At 41.5% G+C, this 16,180-nt stretch overlaps 3 protein-coding genes and 1 long non-coding RNA gene across 13 annotated transcripts in view; 1 reads left to right on the forward strand and 3 right to left on the reverse strand.

Moving 5' to 3' along the window:
- Positions 1-16,180, reverse strand: part of LOC110970679 (major histocompatibility complex class I-related gene protein-like) — a 163,681-nt gene that overhangs the window by 41,836 nt on the left and 105,665 nt on the right. The gene's annotated exons all lie outside the window — the stretch shown is intronic.
- LOC127535980 (major histocompatibility complex class I-related gene protein-like) overlaps positions 1-16,180 on the reverse strand; it is a 106,469-nt gene that overhangs the window by 14,511 nt on the left and 75,778 nt on the right. The gene's annotated exons all lie outside the window — the stretch shown is intronic.
- On the reverse strand, positions 2,703-5,432 carry LOC127535981 (uncharacterized). 2 transcript variants are annotated; one of them, XR_007944906.1, is made up of 4 exons: positions 4,911-5,432; positions 4,290-4,383; positions 3,997-4,080; positions 2,703-3,175 (listed from the first exon to the last, which is right to left on the reverse strand). It is a non-coding gene; the product is annotated as an uncharacterized LOC127535981 (long non-coding RNA). The 2 variants fall into 2 exon arrangements; XR_007944907.1 differs by lacking the exon at positions 3,997-4,080 and having other exon boundaries at positions 4,911-5,427.
- Positions 12,268-15,567, forward strand: LOC127535979 (E3 SUMO-protein ligase ZBED1-like). The gene is made up of 3 exons (XM_051955033.1): positions 12,268-12,838; positions 12,909-13,957; positions 14,055-15,567. Exons 1-3 carry the CDS (start codon positions 12,737-12,739, stop codon positions 14,056-14,058), a joined length of 1,155 nt encoding a protein of 384 aa, XP_051810993.1. The 5' UTR covers positions 12,268-12,736; the 3' UTR covers positions 14,059-15,567.

Consider the following 16,180-nt stretch of genomic DNA (forward strand, 5'->3'; position numbering starts at 1 on the left):
TGTTGGCTACTGAGTCAGTCAGGCTGCAACGTTTTTTAATGTCAGGTAAGCATTTGTCTTTGTACCCAACTTATTTTCAGTTTTAAACAAGCCTTTACCCATTTTATTTCCTAGGAATGTTAGCTATAACGAAAAATAATCAGGATATGAAAATATCGATCGCAGTTATTCATAACAATAGCTTTAGCTTTGCTTAGATGAGACTCAAGGACAGTGTCAGTTTGTCAGTGAGGCTAATAAAAATTTGAATAACTTTCACAACACTCTTATGGGTTTAAAAAAAAACGTTTTATTTTGCTAACTTAACTATGTAACTTAGCCTAACTTCTCAACTGCCGATAGTTTCATTAGCACAACGGGACGATCAGCAGCGTAAATAAAGATCATGTGATTGAGCCAGAACATAGAGCATCTCTAACAATAATCATAGGTTGTTGCACTAACAATGTTTTCTTTTCATCCAGGTGTACATTCATGTTAATTTTGAGTGACTGACAGACATAAACGTGCTTTGGATCTTGGAACTCAGGATGGAGGAATGTCGAAGAGCCATAATGACTGCATTTATATGCAGTCAAAAACCCTTTCTTAACCGGGATATTGGCAATAACCCGGTTGCGTACGGTCATGTAAACACCCGCAAAAACCCGAATATGCTCATATTCCGGTTTTTAAAAACCCAAATAAGACCCCTGGGTTACTCCTTTTCTAACCCGAATATCTCGTCATATAAACGCGCATCGGGATATCCCCATTGAAAGGAACATTCATTCGCGTTCTGCGCACGTTTCAACCGAAAGGAATCTTGGTCTTTTGAGTACGGGTAGCGTGGATAAGCATGACACAGCTCCGACCGCATTTAATATTTCTTCTTCACGTTCTCTCCTTCTATTAATTAAAACTGTGAGGCCCAATAGTGTGACGTACTGCTGATGGGTCAACACGAGCACCAAAGCGCAAACAAAGGCGACTGCTATCGGCCCTGGACAGTTCATTTTCCACCACGTTGCCGATGCTGCTGCTGTTGTTTTTGTCTTTGGGTACAGGAAGAAGAAACGGAAATGACGCAATTTGCGTCATGTTGTCTGCACGTCCTGGTTTGGATGGGAATATCCCAATTGATTACGCTCCATGTAAACAGGAGTAACTCTGTCTGTTTATCCGTGTTAACGGGTTATTCCAAATGTTTCAGAAACCGGAATATTGACCTTAACCCGAATATTGACTGCATATAAACATACTCAATGTAGCCAGGTGGAACGCTGTGGCCGGTCAGGTGTGCAACCACGGCATAACAACCTGCGACACAGGGCAGAACAAAATCTCCTCCTCTCTTCTGCGTCCAGTCTCCTGCCATGGCCCACCTGAGTACCACATCTACTGTAATCTAATTTTCATGGTTAATATATCAGGTGATCGTTTATAGTCTTTTTAGAATTGTAAAAACTCAAAACTACCTTGTTTAGACTACAAAATGTAGTTTTTCATTCAGTCTCTAAACATAGACTACTCTGGCTTCAGGCGATTCATCGGTTTCTACCCAGAGAAGGGAACACAGGCTATCCAGGGACAGGATGTCACCAAAATTATGGTCCAGAAGATGTCTGCCACAGTGAGCTCACACATCTCCACACGACTGAAGAACCTTCTGTACTATCCTGTCCTACACTAAACCTGGAGAGACTTGTCATCAGCTCTATGGGCATCTAACATTGTTGTACATTCCTTAGTTATTTTTTATTATTGTCTTTTGACTTTAGAGAAGCAAAACTAGAATAAAGCCTAGGAGAGGAACAACCACCAGCAAAGAGACAGTCATGTCTCTCTGACTGAGAGGATTCCTCTTTAAATTAGGACTGTCCACACATACCCAGACAAAGATAAACATGCCTCTACACCTCACTGAACTCTGTATAAGAGGTCAAACATAAGCCTCACAGGACAGTTTGGGTTCAGCACATACCTACTGCACAGATATCCAATGAGAGGAAACACAAGCTGTGAGGGCCATTTTTTATTGCCATTTTTCCAGCAGACAATATTTGGCTTTTTTTATTTTGTAACTTTGAATATCTTTGTCTTGTTTGCCTAGAACATCTAGCAGCATTCATGTTGACACTGTCTAAATAAATATTTGTTTGATTACATCCTTTGTAAGTTGTTCATTGATGACTTAGCATAGGCTTAACACCATCAATACAGTAACTCTCATTAAATGTAATTCAAAATTTAGATTGTAGATGTTCTACAATCAAGTTACTATATTACACTCCCTTTTAGGGTGACTGCCTGCACACTTTTTCTTGCTATTATTCTCCTACATACTTATTCCTCTTCCTGTAGAGCTTCCTGTAAAATAAAAACTGAAGGAATATCTTTTGATATAAATGTCTCAAACCTCAAACCTCCGACGACAAAACCGGAAGTACACCAGGCAAATATCTCGGCTTGACTCTTAGCTGAATGTTGGCTTCAGGTCAATTTTACACTGGATAATAATCAATATTAAATACAGTTTCAACAAAATAATTTCCACAACTAAATAAACTGGAATGTTGACTGTCCACAGACACAGAAGACAAGCCATCCGTCGCCTCCGGCATTTGATTAATTTGTACTTACAGTTTGGTTTCCCTGCTGAGGTAAGTCCATTTTTGTTAAGTTTTCTCATTCACAATTCATATTATCTATGATGCCATAGCTATGCCACATAACCACTTTTTAATTTTATAGCAAAGTTTAATAATTTAAGAATAATTTCATATATATGTAATAAATACTTTAAATATTATCATTCAAAACAAGTAGTTAAAAACATACACAAATACCAATAAATAGTTTTTAAAAATACACAAATACCAATAAATAATTTTTAAAAATACACAAATACACAAATAGTTCAATAAATAATTAAAAACAACTAATTTTTGATGGCGTGTTTTCTATATTACAGGTTGGTGTGAGAGGTCCATACAGCAGAGTAAACCCCCATGTTCCCCTGCTGTCTCTTTACTTTGAGGGAGGTGACCTCAGGAAGGACTTCAGGTTGTCCAGACCAACCCTGGACAACGATGGAGTGGACTTTGAGGTTCCTGTGCCAGTCCAGCAATCTGGTGATGGTCTCAGAAACTGCCTTGCTGCTGCAGTGTCTGCCCCACAACACCCCGCCTATGAACTGCAAGAACATGATTATTGTGAATATGGTTAAACGCAACTCTGTTCAACACATTTAAATAGTTTTCTCACATTCTAAATTTCTCACATTCTTTGTAAATACTTTGCTTATTTCTACATTTTTTCTTTTTTTTTTGCTCATGTGCAAGCGTAACTGTAAACTCATAATTAGAAACTATACCTACATTGAGATGCTGTATATAATATTAAAAAAATGAACCAAACAGAAGATTTGATAAACATTTATTTAATAAACAGAACCAAAAGAACATGAACTATAAAAATGAACTATAAATGAACAACACATTATTTCTTTAAAAACGATTCTAAAATCCTCAACAAACGTTCCTCCCTTGCTCTGCTTTCCGTCTCTCTCTCTCTCCTCCCTGGCCCAACTCTCCATCCATTCTCTCCACTCTCTCTCTTTCTCTTCTCTCTTCTCTCTCTTCTGTTCTCTCTCTCCTCTGCTCTCCTCTCTTGTTCCTCCTCTCGCACCTCCATTTCCCTCAAAAACTCCAGCATGTCAGCCTCTCTCCGTCTCTTCCTTCTGTCACCTTCCAGAGGAGAGACAGCTGCTGCCACAGGTTCTGCCATGGCTGAGGTGATGAGGACTGGTGGGGCTAAACTGGGCCTTTGCCCCATCACCTCATCCATGGCCTGATACCATTTCCACGAGGCAGCAGTTGTCTCTCCTCCTCCTGTGCTGACCCCTGTCCTCGGTGCCTTCAGTTCCAACCACACAGCACAGAAGTTATTTGTTAATGATCACAGAGGATATACTGTGGATAACTGAATGACTATGGCCAAGTGTTTTTAACTAACCTTGTATTTTTGTTTTAAGTTTTCCCATTTTTTTCCCACCCTGCCTCCACCTTTCCCTCAAGGTTGTGGTCCTTGATGAACATTCTACACATGACAGGATTGAAATAGGAAAACAGACTTTGTTACAATAAATTCTTTGCATTTATTAATGAGTAAAGTCAACTATCTCTGAAGAGAAGACTGTGACCTTACACTGTCCAAAAGCCTTATCTCAATGATCTGTGAATTATTTTACAACAGAGTGGGGAAAAAAAACACATGCACACAATGTATGACACGAGTTTAGTACTTACTGGAAACCTTTTTGGGCTGCGTTACGACGCCCTGTAAACATGTCCTCGTTTTCAGCGCACCACTTAATGAGGCGATCTGTGTCCTCATCTGTCCCTGAGAAAAATAACAGTCGTGTCCAACATTATAAGCATTAGTTGCATTGTTAGGTGGTATAAGAAATTGCTTCTATTTGGTCATCATAACAGTCCGCTCGAGTGGTAAAGCCACCCACATAATAATATTTAGGAGTTCTTTGCAGATCCTGTCCGGGAAATGTGCTCGGCGACTGACCATAATATAAACAGCTTTTACGAGGACAACAGTTGAGGGAACTTCGTGAGATCAGGACAAGCAAACAGTCGCATAATTAATGTGGCAATTTCAAGCTGGCACTGCTCATGCAGTTATTAGCCAGATTATGTGAATCGTTTCAATTGTAGCTGCAGGCTACTGGAGGTAGCTGCTACTTGTTCTGTATGCAAAGCGAGCTGCTGCAACTAGCTGCTAGCATTCAGTAGCACGTTGTGAGACGTCTGACAAATTTAAAATGTTGGTCAGAAAATGCCTATTTCTCAAATCTGCGGGGTGATTAGGATGACTACTTAACCACATAAAAAAAAATAAAAACACTGGGTACTTACATTTATATCGCGCCGGCCCGGCCACAGATCCCATGGAGGCTTACATTTCGGTGGGTAGCTCGCAAAGCATTATGGGGTGGTTGAGTATGACTAGTGTGGTCACCGCACATACTTACCGATATAGTGAACATCCGGGTATTTCTCGCGTACTCAGTCTTTTCATACTATCTAATGTGAATGCACTACATACTTATTTTGACGTTACACTTAGTATGAGTAGTACGTTAGTATGCCATTTCGGGCGCTGGCCTCGGAAGCTGTCGGAAGCTCAGCGGGACTCTTCTTCGTCTTCTTCTTCGTCTTTTCCGCCAGGCAAAGTATGGCTCACTGCTGCTTCCCCTGGCTGACAAAAATGAAAAGGCCAACTACACGACACGCTCATGTTACCCTGCTGCGCAGGGAGATCAACTTTCGATTGTGTACAATCAGAAATTGCGACCACACGTGTGTGTGAGTGCGTAACGGTATTTGTCAAACAGTGACAGACAGGCGTGCGCACGCTGCTTCATAGGTACGCAGCTTCTTGTTATGCGTGAAATACAATCTGCACGTTACAACGCACGCACGCACGCACGCACGCACGCACGCGTAACATAATAATCATGCATGTACACACTCGTTGCTGCGAGTTGCTTTGAATCGATTCTGACGCCATAGACACACACACCCGTATTCACGCACGCACGCACACACACACGCACACACGCACACACATGTCACATTTCTCACTGTATATAGTTCACTGTATTGTTTTAGTAGAATAGTAAATAAATATTTTCACTTAAGACCAATCTACCGTCTTGTGCGTATCCTGTGTGTGAGAATTGAGGTCAATTTCACCAAGAATTCTAGACTTTCAGATATGAGACTGATCAACTGTATTTCGACAGGAATCTCCTTGAGATTCTGCATAAATTATTAATTTCCCTGAATACGCAGGATGGTGCCCCTCCTATTTAACAAGTGCAAATAAAATCGCTTTATTAGTTATCCCTACAAACATATATTTAAAAAAATCTTACCTCCAGTATGGTTTAAGAGTTTCATCCAGTTGTCGATGGCGATTCTGAAAGACTGCTGGGCGTTGTAGCATGTGTTAAGGTACCACTCCAGTTGTTGTGGGTTGTCGTTTAAGAACTGTTTTAGCCAGTCCACTTTGGGTTCAGCCGTCTTGATGTTGCTGTCATAGTAACCCACATGAACTCCATCAACCGATGCAGAAACCACAAACTCTGGGAAGTCTGGGACTCCAGAAGTTCCAGTGGAGAATAATATCAAGGAGTGTTCCACTGGATGGAAAAGAAGACTTTCAGCTTTTGAATTTTACTGTATTTTTATTTTTGTATTTTAAAACCTATTAAATCACAATGTACCAGAAAAAAACATGACTATTCTAAAGACCCATTCCTATTCTATTCTTCTGACCTAATACTAGTGGTGGGACACGATTAAAAAAACTTATCAAATTCATTGCAGGCTTTGTAAGTAATTAATTATGATTAATCGCATTTCAGAAATGCGTGATTAAATGCGTTTTAATGCATTATTTTTCTGAAATTAATTAATCAAAATTTACACATTAATGTTCCAGCCCTACTTTGTACTATGCTCATACTAAACTTAGGCCAAATTTAATTGCTATGTTATCATTTATTTGCAGTCTAATCTGCATTACAATTATCTGTCTTGTATTTTACTATATTTGTGTATTTCACTTTATATTTTCCATTTCATGTGAATCACTATATTGCTTGACTAGACTTGTCATGAACACAGCCTGAGGCTGTGGTCAGGGGAGGTGCTCTCTCCTCCTTCGGCTCTGTTGTCTCTCTCTCTCTTTCTCTTACTCTCAGGTGCGCGTGGCGCAGAAGGCTGCAGCAAGTGTTTGGAGTTAGTGATTGGGGGATTTTGTGCAGGTGGAAGCTGTTCAATCAAGCTGCTCCGCTCTGCTTTATAATCAGACGCCACTTTATCTTGGATGTGGGACTGTGAACAATGAACGGTTAGTGCTCTGCTCAGTTCTAGTCATCACCTCTGTTTTAATGCCTTCAGTAATCCTGTTTTCTTTGTTTAGTTACGACTTCTGCCTGTTTCTGTTCCCGGATTCTTCACTTGGGGTTCTGCCACCCTTCCCTCCTGAAAACCACCTGGAGAGATCATTGGCTGGTGGCCAAAGCCTCGCCGACGGCCTGAGACGCCATCACCACCGAGGTGACAACAGCCTGTAGAGAGCCAGGTTTCCCCATAAGTCTAAGGCTACATTTAAACTGCAGGGCTTAATTCTTAATTCCGATTTTTTTTTTTTTTTTTTGTGAAATCCGATTTTTTTTTTCGAGTTCGTTCACATTTCCAATTAAATGCGACTTGTATGCAACCTCCTGTGTGAACCTCACATGACCCAAAGTGTCCCACATGCGCAGAAGAGGACACAACAACGACACGCAGAGAGCGTGTTCCGTGTTTACGGACGTAAACATGGACGCTAACAGTAGAATATGTCTGGCCATTTTAAAGTTGTTGTCCAGCCGGACCCAGCATATTATAACTTAATCATTTTAAGGAGAAGATCAAGAGGGAAGAGAGCCACAATTTTGGCCCTTGCGTTTTGTGGGGCAGTGGCAGCACCGTCTGTCCAGAGAACTGTGTGGATGTAGAGTCGCAGCCAGGAGTGGTGGGATAGTGATGTGAGAGGCTTCACAGATGCGGACTTCATTCAGAATTTTTGAATGACAAGGGCGACCTTTACGTACATATGTGAGCGCCTCTTTTTAACACTCACACGGCAAGACACACGTCTTCGGCAGCCCATATCGGTGAGCAAATGTGTTGGCGTTGGGCTGTATTGGCTGGCAACAGGTGCTTGTTACTGCAGGATAGTTTTGCTTGAACGCAGAATAGTGACGTTTGTCGTGTACCAATAACATGTAGGTCGGATAAATGTGACCTGGCCGTTCAGACTGAAGTCGCATGGCAAAAGATCAGATACAGTGCCTTGTGAAAGTATTCGGTCCCCTTGAACTTTTCAACCTTTTGCCACATTTCAGGCTTCAAACATAAAGATATAAAATTGTAATTTTTTGTCAAGAGTCAACAACAAGTGGGACACAATCGTGAAGTGGAACGAAATTTATTGGATATTTTATACTTTTTTAACAAATAAAAAACTGAAAAGTGGGGCGTGCAATATTATTCGGCCCCCTTGCATTAATACTTTGTAGCGCCACCTTTTGCTGCAATTACAGCTGCAAGTCGCTTGGGGTATGTCTCTAGCAGTTTTGCACATCGAGAGACTGAAATTCTTGCCCATTCTTCCTTGCAAAACAGCTGGAGCTCAGTGAGGTTGGATGGAGAGCGTTTGTGAACAGCAGTCTTCAGCTCTGCCCACAGATTCTCGATTGGATTCAGGTCTGGACTTTGACTTGGCCATTCTAACACCTGGATACGTTTATTTGTAAACCATTCCATTGTAGATTTGGCTTTATGTTTTGGATCATTGTCCTGTTGGAAGATAAATCTCCGTCCCATTCTCAGGTCTTTTGCAGACTCCAACAGGTTTTCTTCCAGAATGGTCCTGTATTTGGCTCCATTCATCTTCCCATCAATTTTAACCATCTTCCCTGTCCCTGCTGAAGAAAAGCAGGCCCAAACCATGAGGCTGCCACCACCATGTTTGACAGTGGAGATGGTGTGTTCAGGGTGATGAGCTGTGTTGCTTTTACGCCAAACATATGGTTTTGCATTGTGGCCAAAAAGTTGGATTTTGGTTTCATCTGACCAGAGCACCTTCTTCCACATGTTTGGTGTGTCTCCCAGGTGGCTTGTGGCAAACTTCAAACGAGACTTTTTATGGATATCTTTGAGAAATGGCTTTCTTCTTGCCACTCTTCCATAAAGGCCAGATTTGTGCAGTGTACGACTGATTGTTGTCCTATGGACAGACTCTCCCACCTCAGCTGTAGATCTCTGCAGTTCATCCAGAGTGATCATGGGCCTCTTGGCTGCATCTCTGATCAGTCTTCTCCTTGTTCCAGGTGAAAGTTTAGAGGGACGGCCGGGTCTTGGTAGATTTCTGTGGTCTGATACTCCTTCCATTTCAATATGATTGCTTGCACAGTGCTCCTTGAGATGTTTAAAGCTTGGGAAATCTTTTTGTATCCAAATCCAGCTTTAAACTTCTCCACAACAGTATCTTGGACCTGCCTGGTGTGTTCCTTGGTCTTCATGATGCTCTCTGCACTTTAAACAGAACCCTGAGACTATCACAGAGCAGGTGCATTTATACGGAGACTTGATTACACACAGGTGGATTCTGTTTATCATCATCAGTCATTTAGGACAACATTGGATCATTCAGAGATCCTCACTGAACTTCTGGAGTGAGTTTGCTGCACTGAAAGTAAAGGGGCCGAATAATATTGCACGCCCCACTTTTTAATTTTTTATTTGTTAAAAAAGTATAAAATATCCAATAAATTTCATTCCACTTCACGATTGTGTCCCACTTGTTGTTGATTCTTGACAAAAAATTACAATTTTATATCTTTATGCTTGAAGCCTGAAATGTGGCAAAAGGTTGAAAAGTTCAAGGGGGCCGAATACTTTCACAAGGCACTGTACCTATCGGAATTAGGACCACATATCCAAGTTTGCACCGCCTGTCCTCGGCACCCTCTGTGCTTGGACCCTAGGCCTGGGTCGCATTTGAAAAAAATCGGATCTGTGTCTTTCAGACTGTCATGAAAAGATCCGATACAGGTCGCATAGGGGCAAAAAAAAAAATCGGATTTGGCTCACTTTAGCCTGCAGTGTGAACGTAGCCTTAGAGACAAGGGACGTAGCTCCCATTTCAGGGTGAATTTGTTTACTACAAAGTCTTATATCACTGTCCACAAAAACTCAGATGCTTTAAGCAATCACAGACAAACAGAGAGGAAAGTTTCAGGCTGGCTGCTGTTGCTTCAGGAAAATGGGCCCATCCACACAGTACAGATTGTAGAAACAGCCAAATGTGATTTTAAACTGTTGCTCCATGAACCTTATTCACAGACCTGCACTGTCTGATTTTTGTTTCCTAAACAGAAATCTTGCATCGTTGACATTTTCAGAGTGATAATGAAGTCGTGCATGCTTTTGAGTATCTGAAGGCCCAAGATGTGACCTTCCTCTGCAAAGGGATAGTTCTGCTTTAATATCAGTGAGCCAAGTGTATTTAAGGTAAAGGAGACTATGTTGTGAAATAATATCAGAACAACCTTTCTTCTGTGTGTTTCTGGTGAGGGAGAGAACTTTTTGAAGTATTGTGCTTGTAGACTTTGACTTTTCAGCTCTGACTCTCACCAAACTGTAACCTGCACATGACACACCCAGGCGTCAACTAACCGTGACATCACCTGTTGGTTTCATTGCCGAGAAAATGAAGCCCGGATTTTGCTACTTCCTGGTCGCTGTTTTGGATTTTTTGGAGCCAGTGACACACAAACTGTTTTGTATTATACTCATTCTATAATTAGGCCAAACTTAATTGCTATGCTATGTTATCATTTATTTGCAATCCATTCTGTATTACTATTATCTATCTTATATCTCACTATATTATTATTATTATTGGAATGTTTCACTTTACTTTTTCCATTTCACGTGATTCACTATATTGTGTGACTGGACCAAATGATCTTAGAGTTTCTGTTTTAAAATTACAAGATGTTTTAACGATATCATAACAGCACATCTGAGTATTTTACTTCCCTATTTGTGTGTGCTTATTTCTGTAGTTGTGCTGCTGCAACACGGGAATTTTCTTTCTCGTGATCAGTTAAGGCTTATTTTACATAATTTATATGATAATACTGAAAGCTTCTTTATTGGGAGACATTACTGTCTTCTTTAGTAAAAGGCTGACAGCAGAAGTCTAACAGATCCTTATCTCCACCACATTTTATCTTGTCCATTACTCTCAGCCATGACAGCTGCAGCATGTCGTCTTTAACGCACCGATTTAACCACAATATTAAAAAAACATAGATAATAATCATAAGTCAGAACTGCACAGATACATATCAGGCTGAATCTGTGCTATTAAGACATTTGTAAGACTTTGAAACTAAAAGAATCAGGTGCTGTGCAGAAAATAATAACAGAACAAACAGCACCAGGAAGAAGTAACAGTTAACAGTTACTCTGAGATCTTACCTGAACATGCGACGTGACGGAAGAAGACTAAAGCCAATAATTTTTTCATCTTCTTTTTGGAAGTCCTGGAGCTGAAGAGCTTAAGCCAGATAATCAGAAATAGTTAGAGAAAGTGGAGTGTATCCTTCCCTGAAGGTACAGTATTTACACGGAGCCTTCTTATCAGGAATGTAACTAGACCAGTCTGGTTTAATCACACAGGCAGGGCCATGCAGAGACCTTTGGAGGGCCAGGTGCTCAAAGTTAAAATAGGGGCCATGGAGCACAAATTTAAAATGCCATACAACAACATACCTTACAATAGAAGTGGCTGAATTGTAGCAACCTTTTTTCATGAAGATTACATGGAAGCAGTGATGTGATGGTTCAGTCTCTGGACGATTCATCAGACTGTTGGTGGTTCAAACCCCAGTGTGGCCAGAATCAGGTCCTTCAGTGATGCTGACAAATTGTCATTATAAGTATTTTGAAGTTGAATTTAGATCACCATCAGACACTGGACTGTTTAACTGTGGCTACTGTATAGTAGTGATGGGACAAATGAACTGAGGCTTCGAGGCGTGTCTCGAGCAAAAGTGGGCGTGTCAGATGAAGCCTTGCTTCGAGGCTTGTGTCGTGTCCGAGGAAATCACGTGACCGATGACAAACGAGGCCTCGGTTTGCTCAGGTTACGTCATTGGTTCATTCAACGTATCGCTTCCTCATATAAGCGTTTCAAATCTGGCGGGACACTGTGGGTTGTGTCGGCGTTTGTAGTGAGTTGTCAGGTGGTTTGTGAGAGAGTGAGTTAGCGGTTAGAGAGTCAGTCAGAGTAAAAAATAGAGATAGTAGATAATAGTTTGAGAAGTAGAGAGGTAGTGGTTTAGGAGTAGAAGCAGTGTAGATTATTTTCCCAATTCTAGGGTTTTGACGTGAGCTATTACACATATATATACTTTTCTTTTGCACCTGTTTGTGAGTTGGGTGAAATCATGGGTGTTTGTGTGTGCATGTGTGTCACTTATTAAGTTTGTCAATGATTTCACTCCTCTGTTTGGTGTGTGCACCTTCTTCTGCAGTCACAAACTTCTCTACAGCACCTTCCATGTCAAGAACTCACTGGGAAAACATAGTTTTACAGCAGGGCCTTGTGTCAGGTGATGATAAAGTCACTCACTTAAAAGTGAATTCACATTCCCCCCAGTTTCATTTTTGTTTGTTGTGCTGCAAATCCCCCATTTCACAGATGGAACCAGCTAGAAAGAGGAAGTCCTCACCTGTGTGGGAGTATTTTGAGCAAACTGCTCATAATAAGGTTTGTTTGTGTGGAACCTCCCACTGGGAAGTTCTTGGAATCTAGTGATTATTGTATACTTGCCATAGAGTGAACTATCAGTCACAATATGTATGATTTTATTAAAGGTGAGGTGCTTGGTGTGTGATAGACAGCTCACATACAGCAATAATACTTCCTCAATGATCCGCCATTATCGAGCCATGCATGAGCATGCCCAGGCTGCCAACAGGCCAGAGACAAGCCAAAGTAACAGGAACTATTTATTGCATATTTACTAAATCTGGTGTTTGACTCCAACTATAAGGCAGCATTAAATGTTACAGATTCCAGAAAAGCGCTGGTGGATGAGGCTCTGGTCGGCATGGTCATTAAGGACTCTCAGCCTTTCTCAATTGTGGAGGATGCGGGATTCAGGGAGCTTGTTCATGCACTGGATCCCAACTATGTGCTCCCAAGCAGAAAGGTGTGTGAACAGAGCCAAATGTAATTTTTATTTAAGTAAGTAGAATAACAACTCTGATTTTCACCTTCAGGCTCTGAAGTCAATGGTGGAGGATAGATACCGGGAGGCCAAGGAGAAGGCCAAGGAGCAGGTCAGGAAGGCTGCAGCTGTCAGCCTCACGTCGGATATGTGGACATCCATTAACATGGATGCGTATCTGGCGGTGACCTGTCACTACATTAGTGATGAGGACCAGCTCTGCACTTCCTTACTGGGAGTGCAACATTTCCCGAAGGCCCATACAGCTGAGAACCTGGCTGCAGGGCATGCACAGCTGATGGAGGAGTGGGGCATAACGGATAAAGTGAAATGCCTGGTCACCGACGGAGCAGCTAACATGAATGCGTGTGTCAGACAGCTAAACATCAGACACACCGTGTGCATTGCACACACAATTAATTTACTTGTGCGCAAGTCATTTGATGATGTGCCTGGGCTAAATGACTTGCGCCATAAATGCAGAAGGTTGGTGACCCTCTTTCGATCCAGTACATCAGCTAAAGAAAGGCTTGTTCAGGTGCAGGAAGAAATGGGGAGGCAGCCTTACAGAATGATAATTGAAGTTGAGACAAGGTGGAACAGCACTTTCCATATGTTGGAAAGGTTGTATGAGCTCAGAGAGCCAGTGGGAGCAGCCTTAGCCTCCCTAAAAACTGACGTTGCACCTCCAACAGCTTCAGAATACGAAGCAATAAAGGATGTGCTGAATGTTCTCGAGCCATTCCATCAGGCAACAGTTGAAGTCTCTAGCGAGAGGAGGGTGTCTGGATCAAAAGTGATCCCTCTCATGAAAATGCTGCATCATACAGTTTCCTGCAGACTCCCAACCCTGACCACTGCAAGGCAGCTGGGGGACAACCTCATCCGGCGCCTTAAGGAACACATCCACAACTTGGAATCAGTCAGTGCTCTCACACTGCCAACCTTATTGGATCCGAGATTTAAAAAACTTGGATTTCTAACTCCTGGCAAAACACAAGAGGCAATAAATAGACTGAAAAATGAGTGTGTCAATATGATCAGGAGAGAGTCTCCCCCTCCCACCTGCAAGCCGTCCCGTGGATCCGCCAGCCAATCATGGTGAGTCACCTGATCATTGTATTCTCTATTATGATGTTGGTGTTGTGATTTTGAATGTCTTAACCAACCTTCTCACCCTATGTGCGACTGTTATTAGGTGAGCTTTGGCAGCTCCTGGACACATCAGTCACCACCAGCAGGAGCAGCTCCAGCGCCACTGCCGATGCAAATATTCTGAGGAATGAGGATCCACTCGTATACTGGAAAACCTGCAAGACGCAGTATCCGCATCTATATCGACTAGCAACAGCATGGCTGTCAACACCAGCATCCTCTGTGCCTTGTGAGAGGGTGTTCTCAAAAGCAGGAGAAATTTTATGTAAACGAAGAAATCGACTGAACCCATCCACACTTGAGAAACTTTTATTTTTAAATAAAAATGAATGAAAATGCAAACTCTTGTATTGCTTTTATTGCAGGTTTGATTAAGAACAAAGCCATGAGTCTTCATGGGTGTTCACATGCATGCACACGTACATATACTATAGATGCATCCGATATTAATTGTTACTGCATAGATCTTCATACCAAATTTCGGCTCAGGTCATATTTTCATTTGAACACCAGATGGCAGTATTCACTGTTTCAGTGAGGCTTCGAGTAGTGAACCTTTTAATGAAGCAATGGGCTGGAAAGCCTCAGTGATTCATGGGGCTTCATTTGACCATCACTACTGTATAGCCAGGGATTTGCTCCATTCTGCAGGAGCGAGACGAAACTGACTGCGGCAGCAGAGTTTACTATCTGGCAGAGAGTGGAGGGAGAGACCGGTCTTTATTGCTGGTGGTGTGATCAGTGGAATGACGAACAGCTGCTCGGGTGCTGGGGAGGGAGCTGATTGCCAAGCGGACGCAGCCGTGAAGCTGGGCTCCGCTTGTCAGCTGCCAGAGAGAGAGAGAGGAGGAGAGAGAGGGAAAGAGAGATAGGGAAGGGAAAGAGGGAGAGAGATAGGGAAAAGGGAGTGGGATGTCAGGATGGGGCAGAGGAGGTGGAGGGGGAGGCCCTGACAGAAACTTTGTAGGAATGATCTTTGGCATGTCAAACTGACAGCTGGTGAGGGTTTCTTTTAGCCAAAATTTCAATATTTTCATAATTTTGCACTGAATGGAAAACATCAATGAATCTCTTGCAAGTTGGAAATTAAACCAAGATGCCACTTCTAGATGTCCATATGTGTTCAGAAGTTTCTGGCAAAAAGAGAGAATGCAGCAAATACTGGTGCACAAGCCTCAGTTTTGTGCTTAAGATCTCTCAGATTCAGGCACTGTTCAAAAATTGCAAACAAGTGGATTTTTAAAAGAATAGGAAAAATATCTCTCTCAAACATAGGATCTATTTGATGTTGTGGTGAGAATATTATCTGAATGACACTACCAATGCCTAGAAAGCTTTTATATGTTAGTAGAAATGGGGATTATGGCCAATCAAAGTTGACAAAAAAATAAATAAAGAAAAATAAAAAATTTTCAAATGACTAGATGGACATCTTGAATCACAAGAAGTCTGATGAAATTTGGGATAGGAAGAGATTGAAGTTCAATATGATTTTGTTAAGACCTGGTTATGTTTGGATTGCTTCCATTTATTGGCATTCCCATGTGACGAAATAAAAACAAATATGTCAATAAAAACAGATTTTTTTTCAGACAATGCCCTGGCATTCAACTTTAATGATTGAAAAAATGTCACACAGGAGGGTTGGCCCTCGGCCTTTTTCACATGATCAAATCTGGTCTTCTTTGGAAAAAATTTGGACACTTCTGTGCTATGATCTTCATCAAATGAACACTATAAACAAACAACATTTTTAATCAAGCATTGCTTTTAGAGTTGTATATTTTCATGTATCTGTGATTATAGTGTTTCTCTATGTAGTGTGGTGTTAGAAGAATTACACTTATATTAGAATGATTATACTTATGTTGATTCGAGGTTATCATTGAGTGACTGTGAGGAAATGAGGACTACCATCAGCATTCTAATTTGTGACCTGCATGTTCTCTGAAGTAACAACTAAAGAACAAAGCTGACTTGTTCCTATAGTGAGCTGACTCGCTCTTATGATAAGATCATGCAAGTAAGACATGTTCTGTCTTTGTACTGCTCTGATATCTTCTGACTGATGTATGATGACTCCTCTGTATCGTATGATTGTGTGAGAAGGAAATAAAAGGACAAGGAGAGAGGCAGGCTCTCCAGAGTTTGTGGGGCTGTAGCGATGCA

Source organism: Acanthochromis polyacanthus, chromosome 11, assembly GCF_021347895.1.
Source record: "Acanthochromis polyacanthus isolate Apoly-LR-REF ecotype Palm Island chromosome 11, KAUST_Apoly_ChrSc, whole genome shotgun sequence".
In the NCBI taxonomy this organism is placed as follows: Eukaryota; Metazoa; Chordata; class Actinopteri; family Pomacentridae; genus Acanthochromis; species Acanthochromis polyacanthus.

Coding starts and splice junctions, on each gene's coding strand:
- LOC127535979 (XM_051955033.1), top strand. CDS start 12,737: ATGGTCATTAAGGACTCTCAGCCTTTCTCAATTGTGGAGGATGCGGGA. Junction 12,839..12,908: donor ATGTGCTCCCAAGCAGAAAG/GTGTGTGAACAG, acceptor TTTCACCTTCAG/GCTCTGAAGTCAATGGTGGA.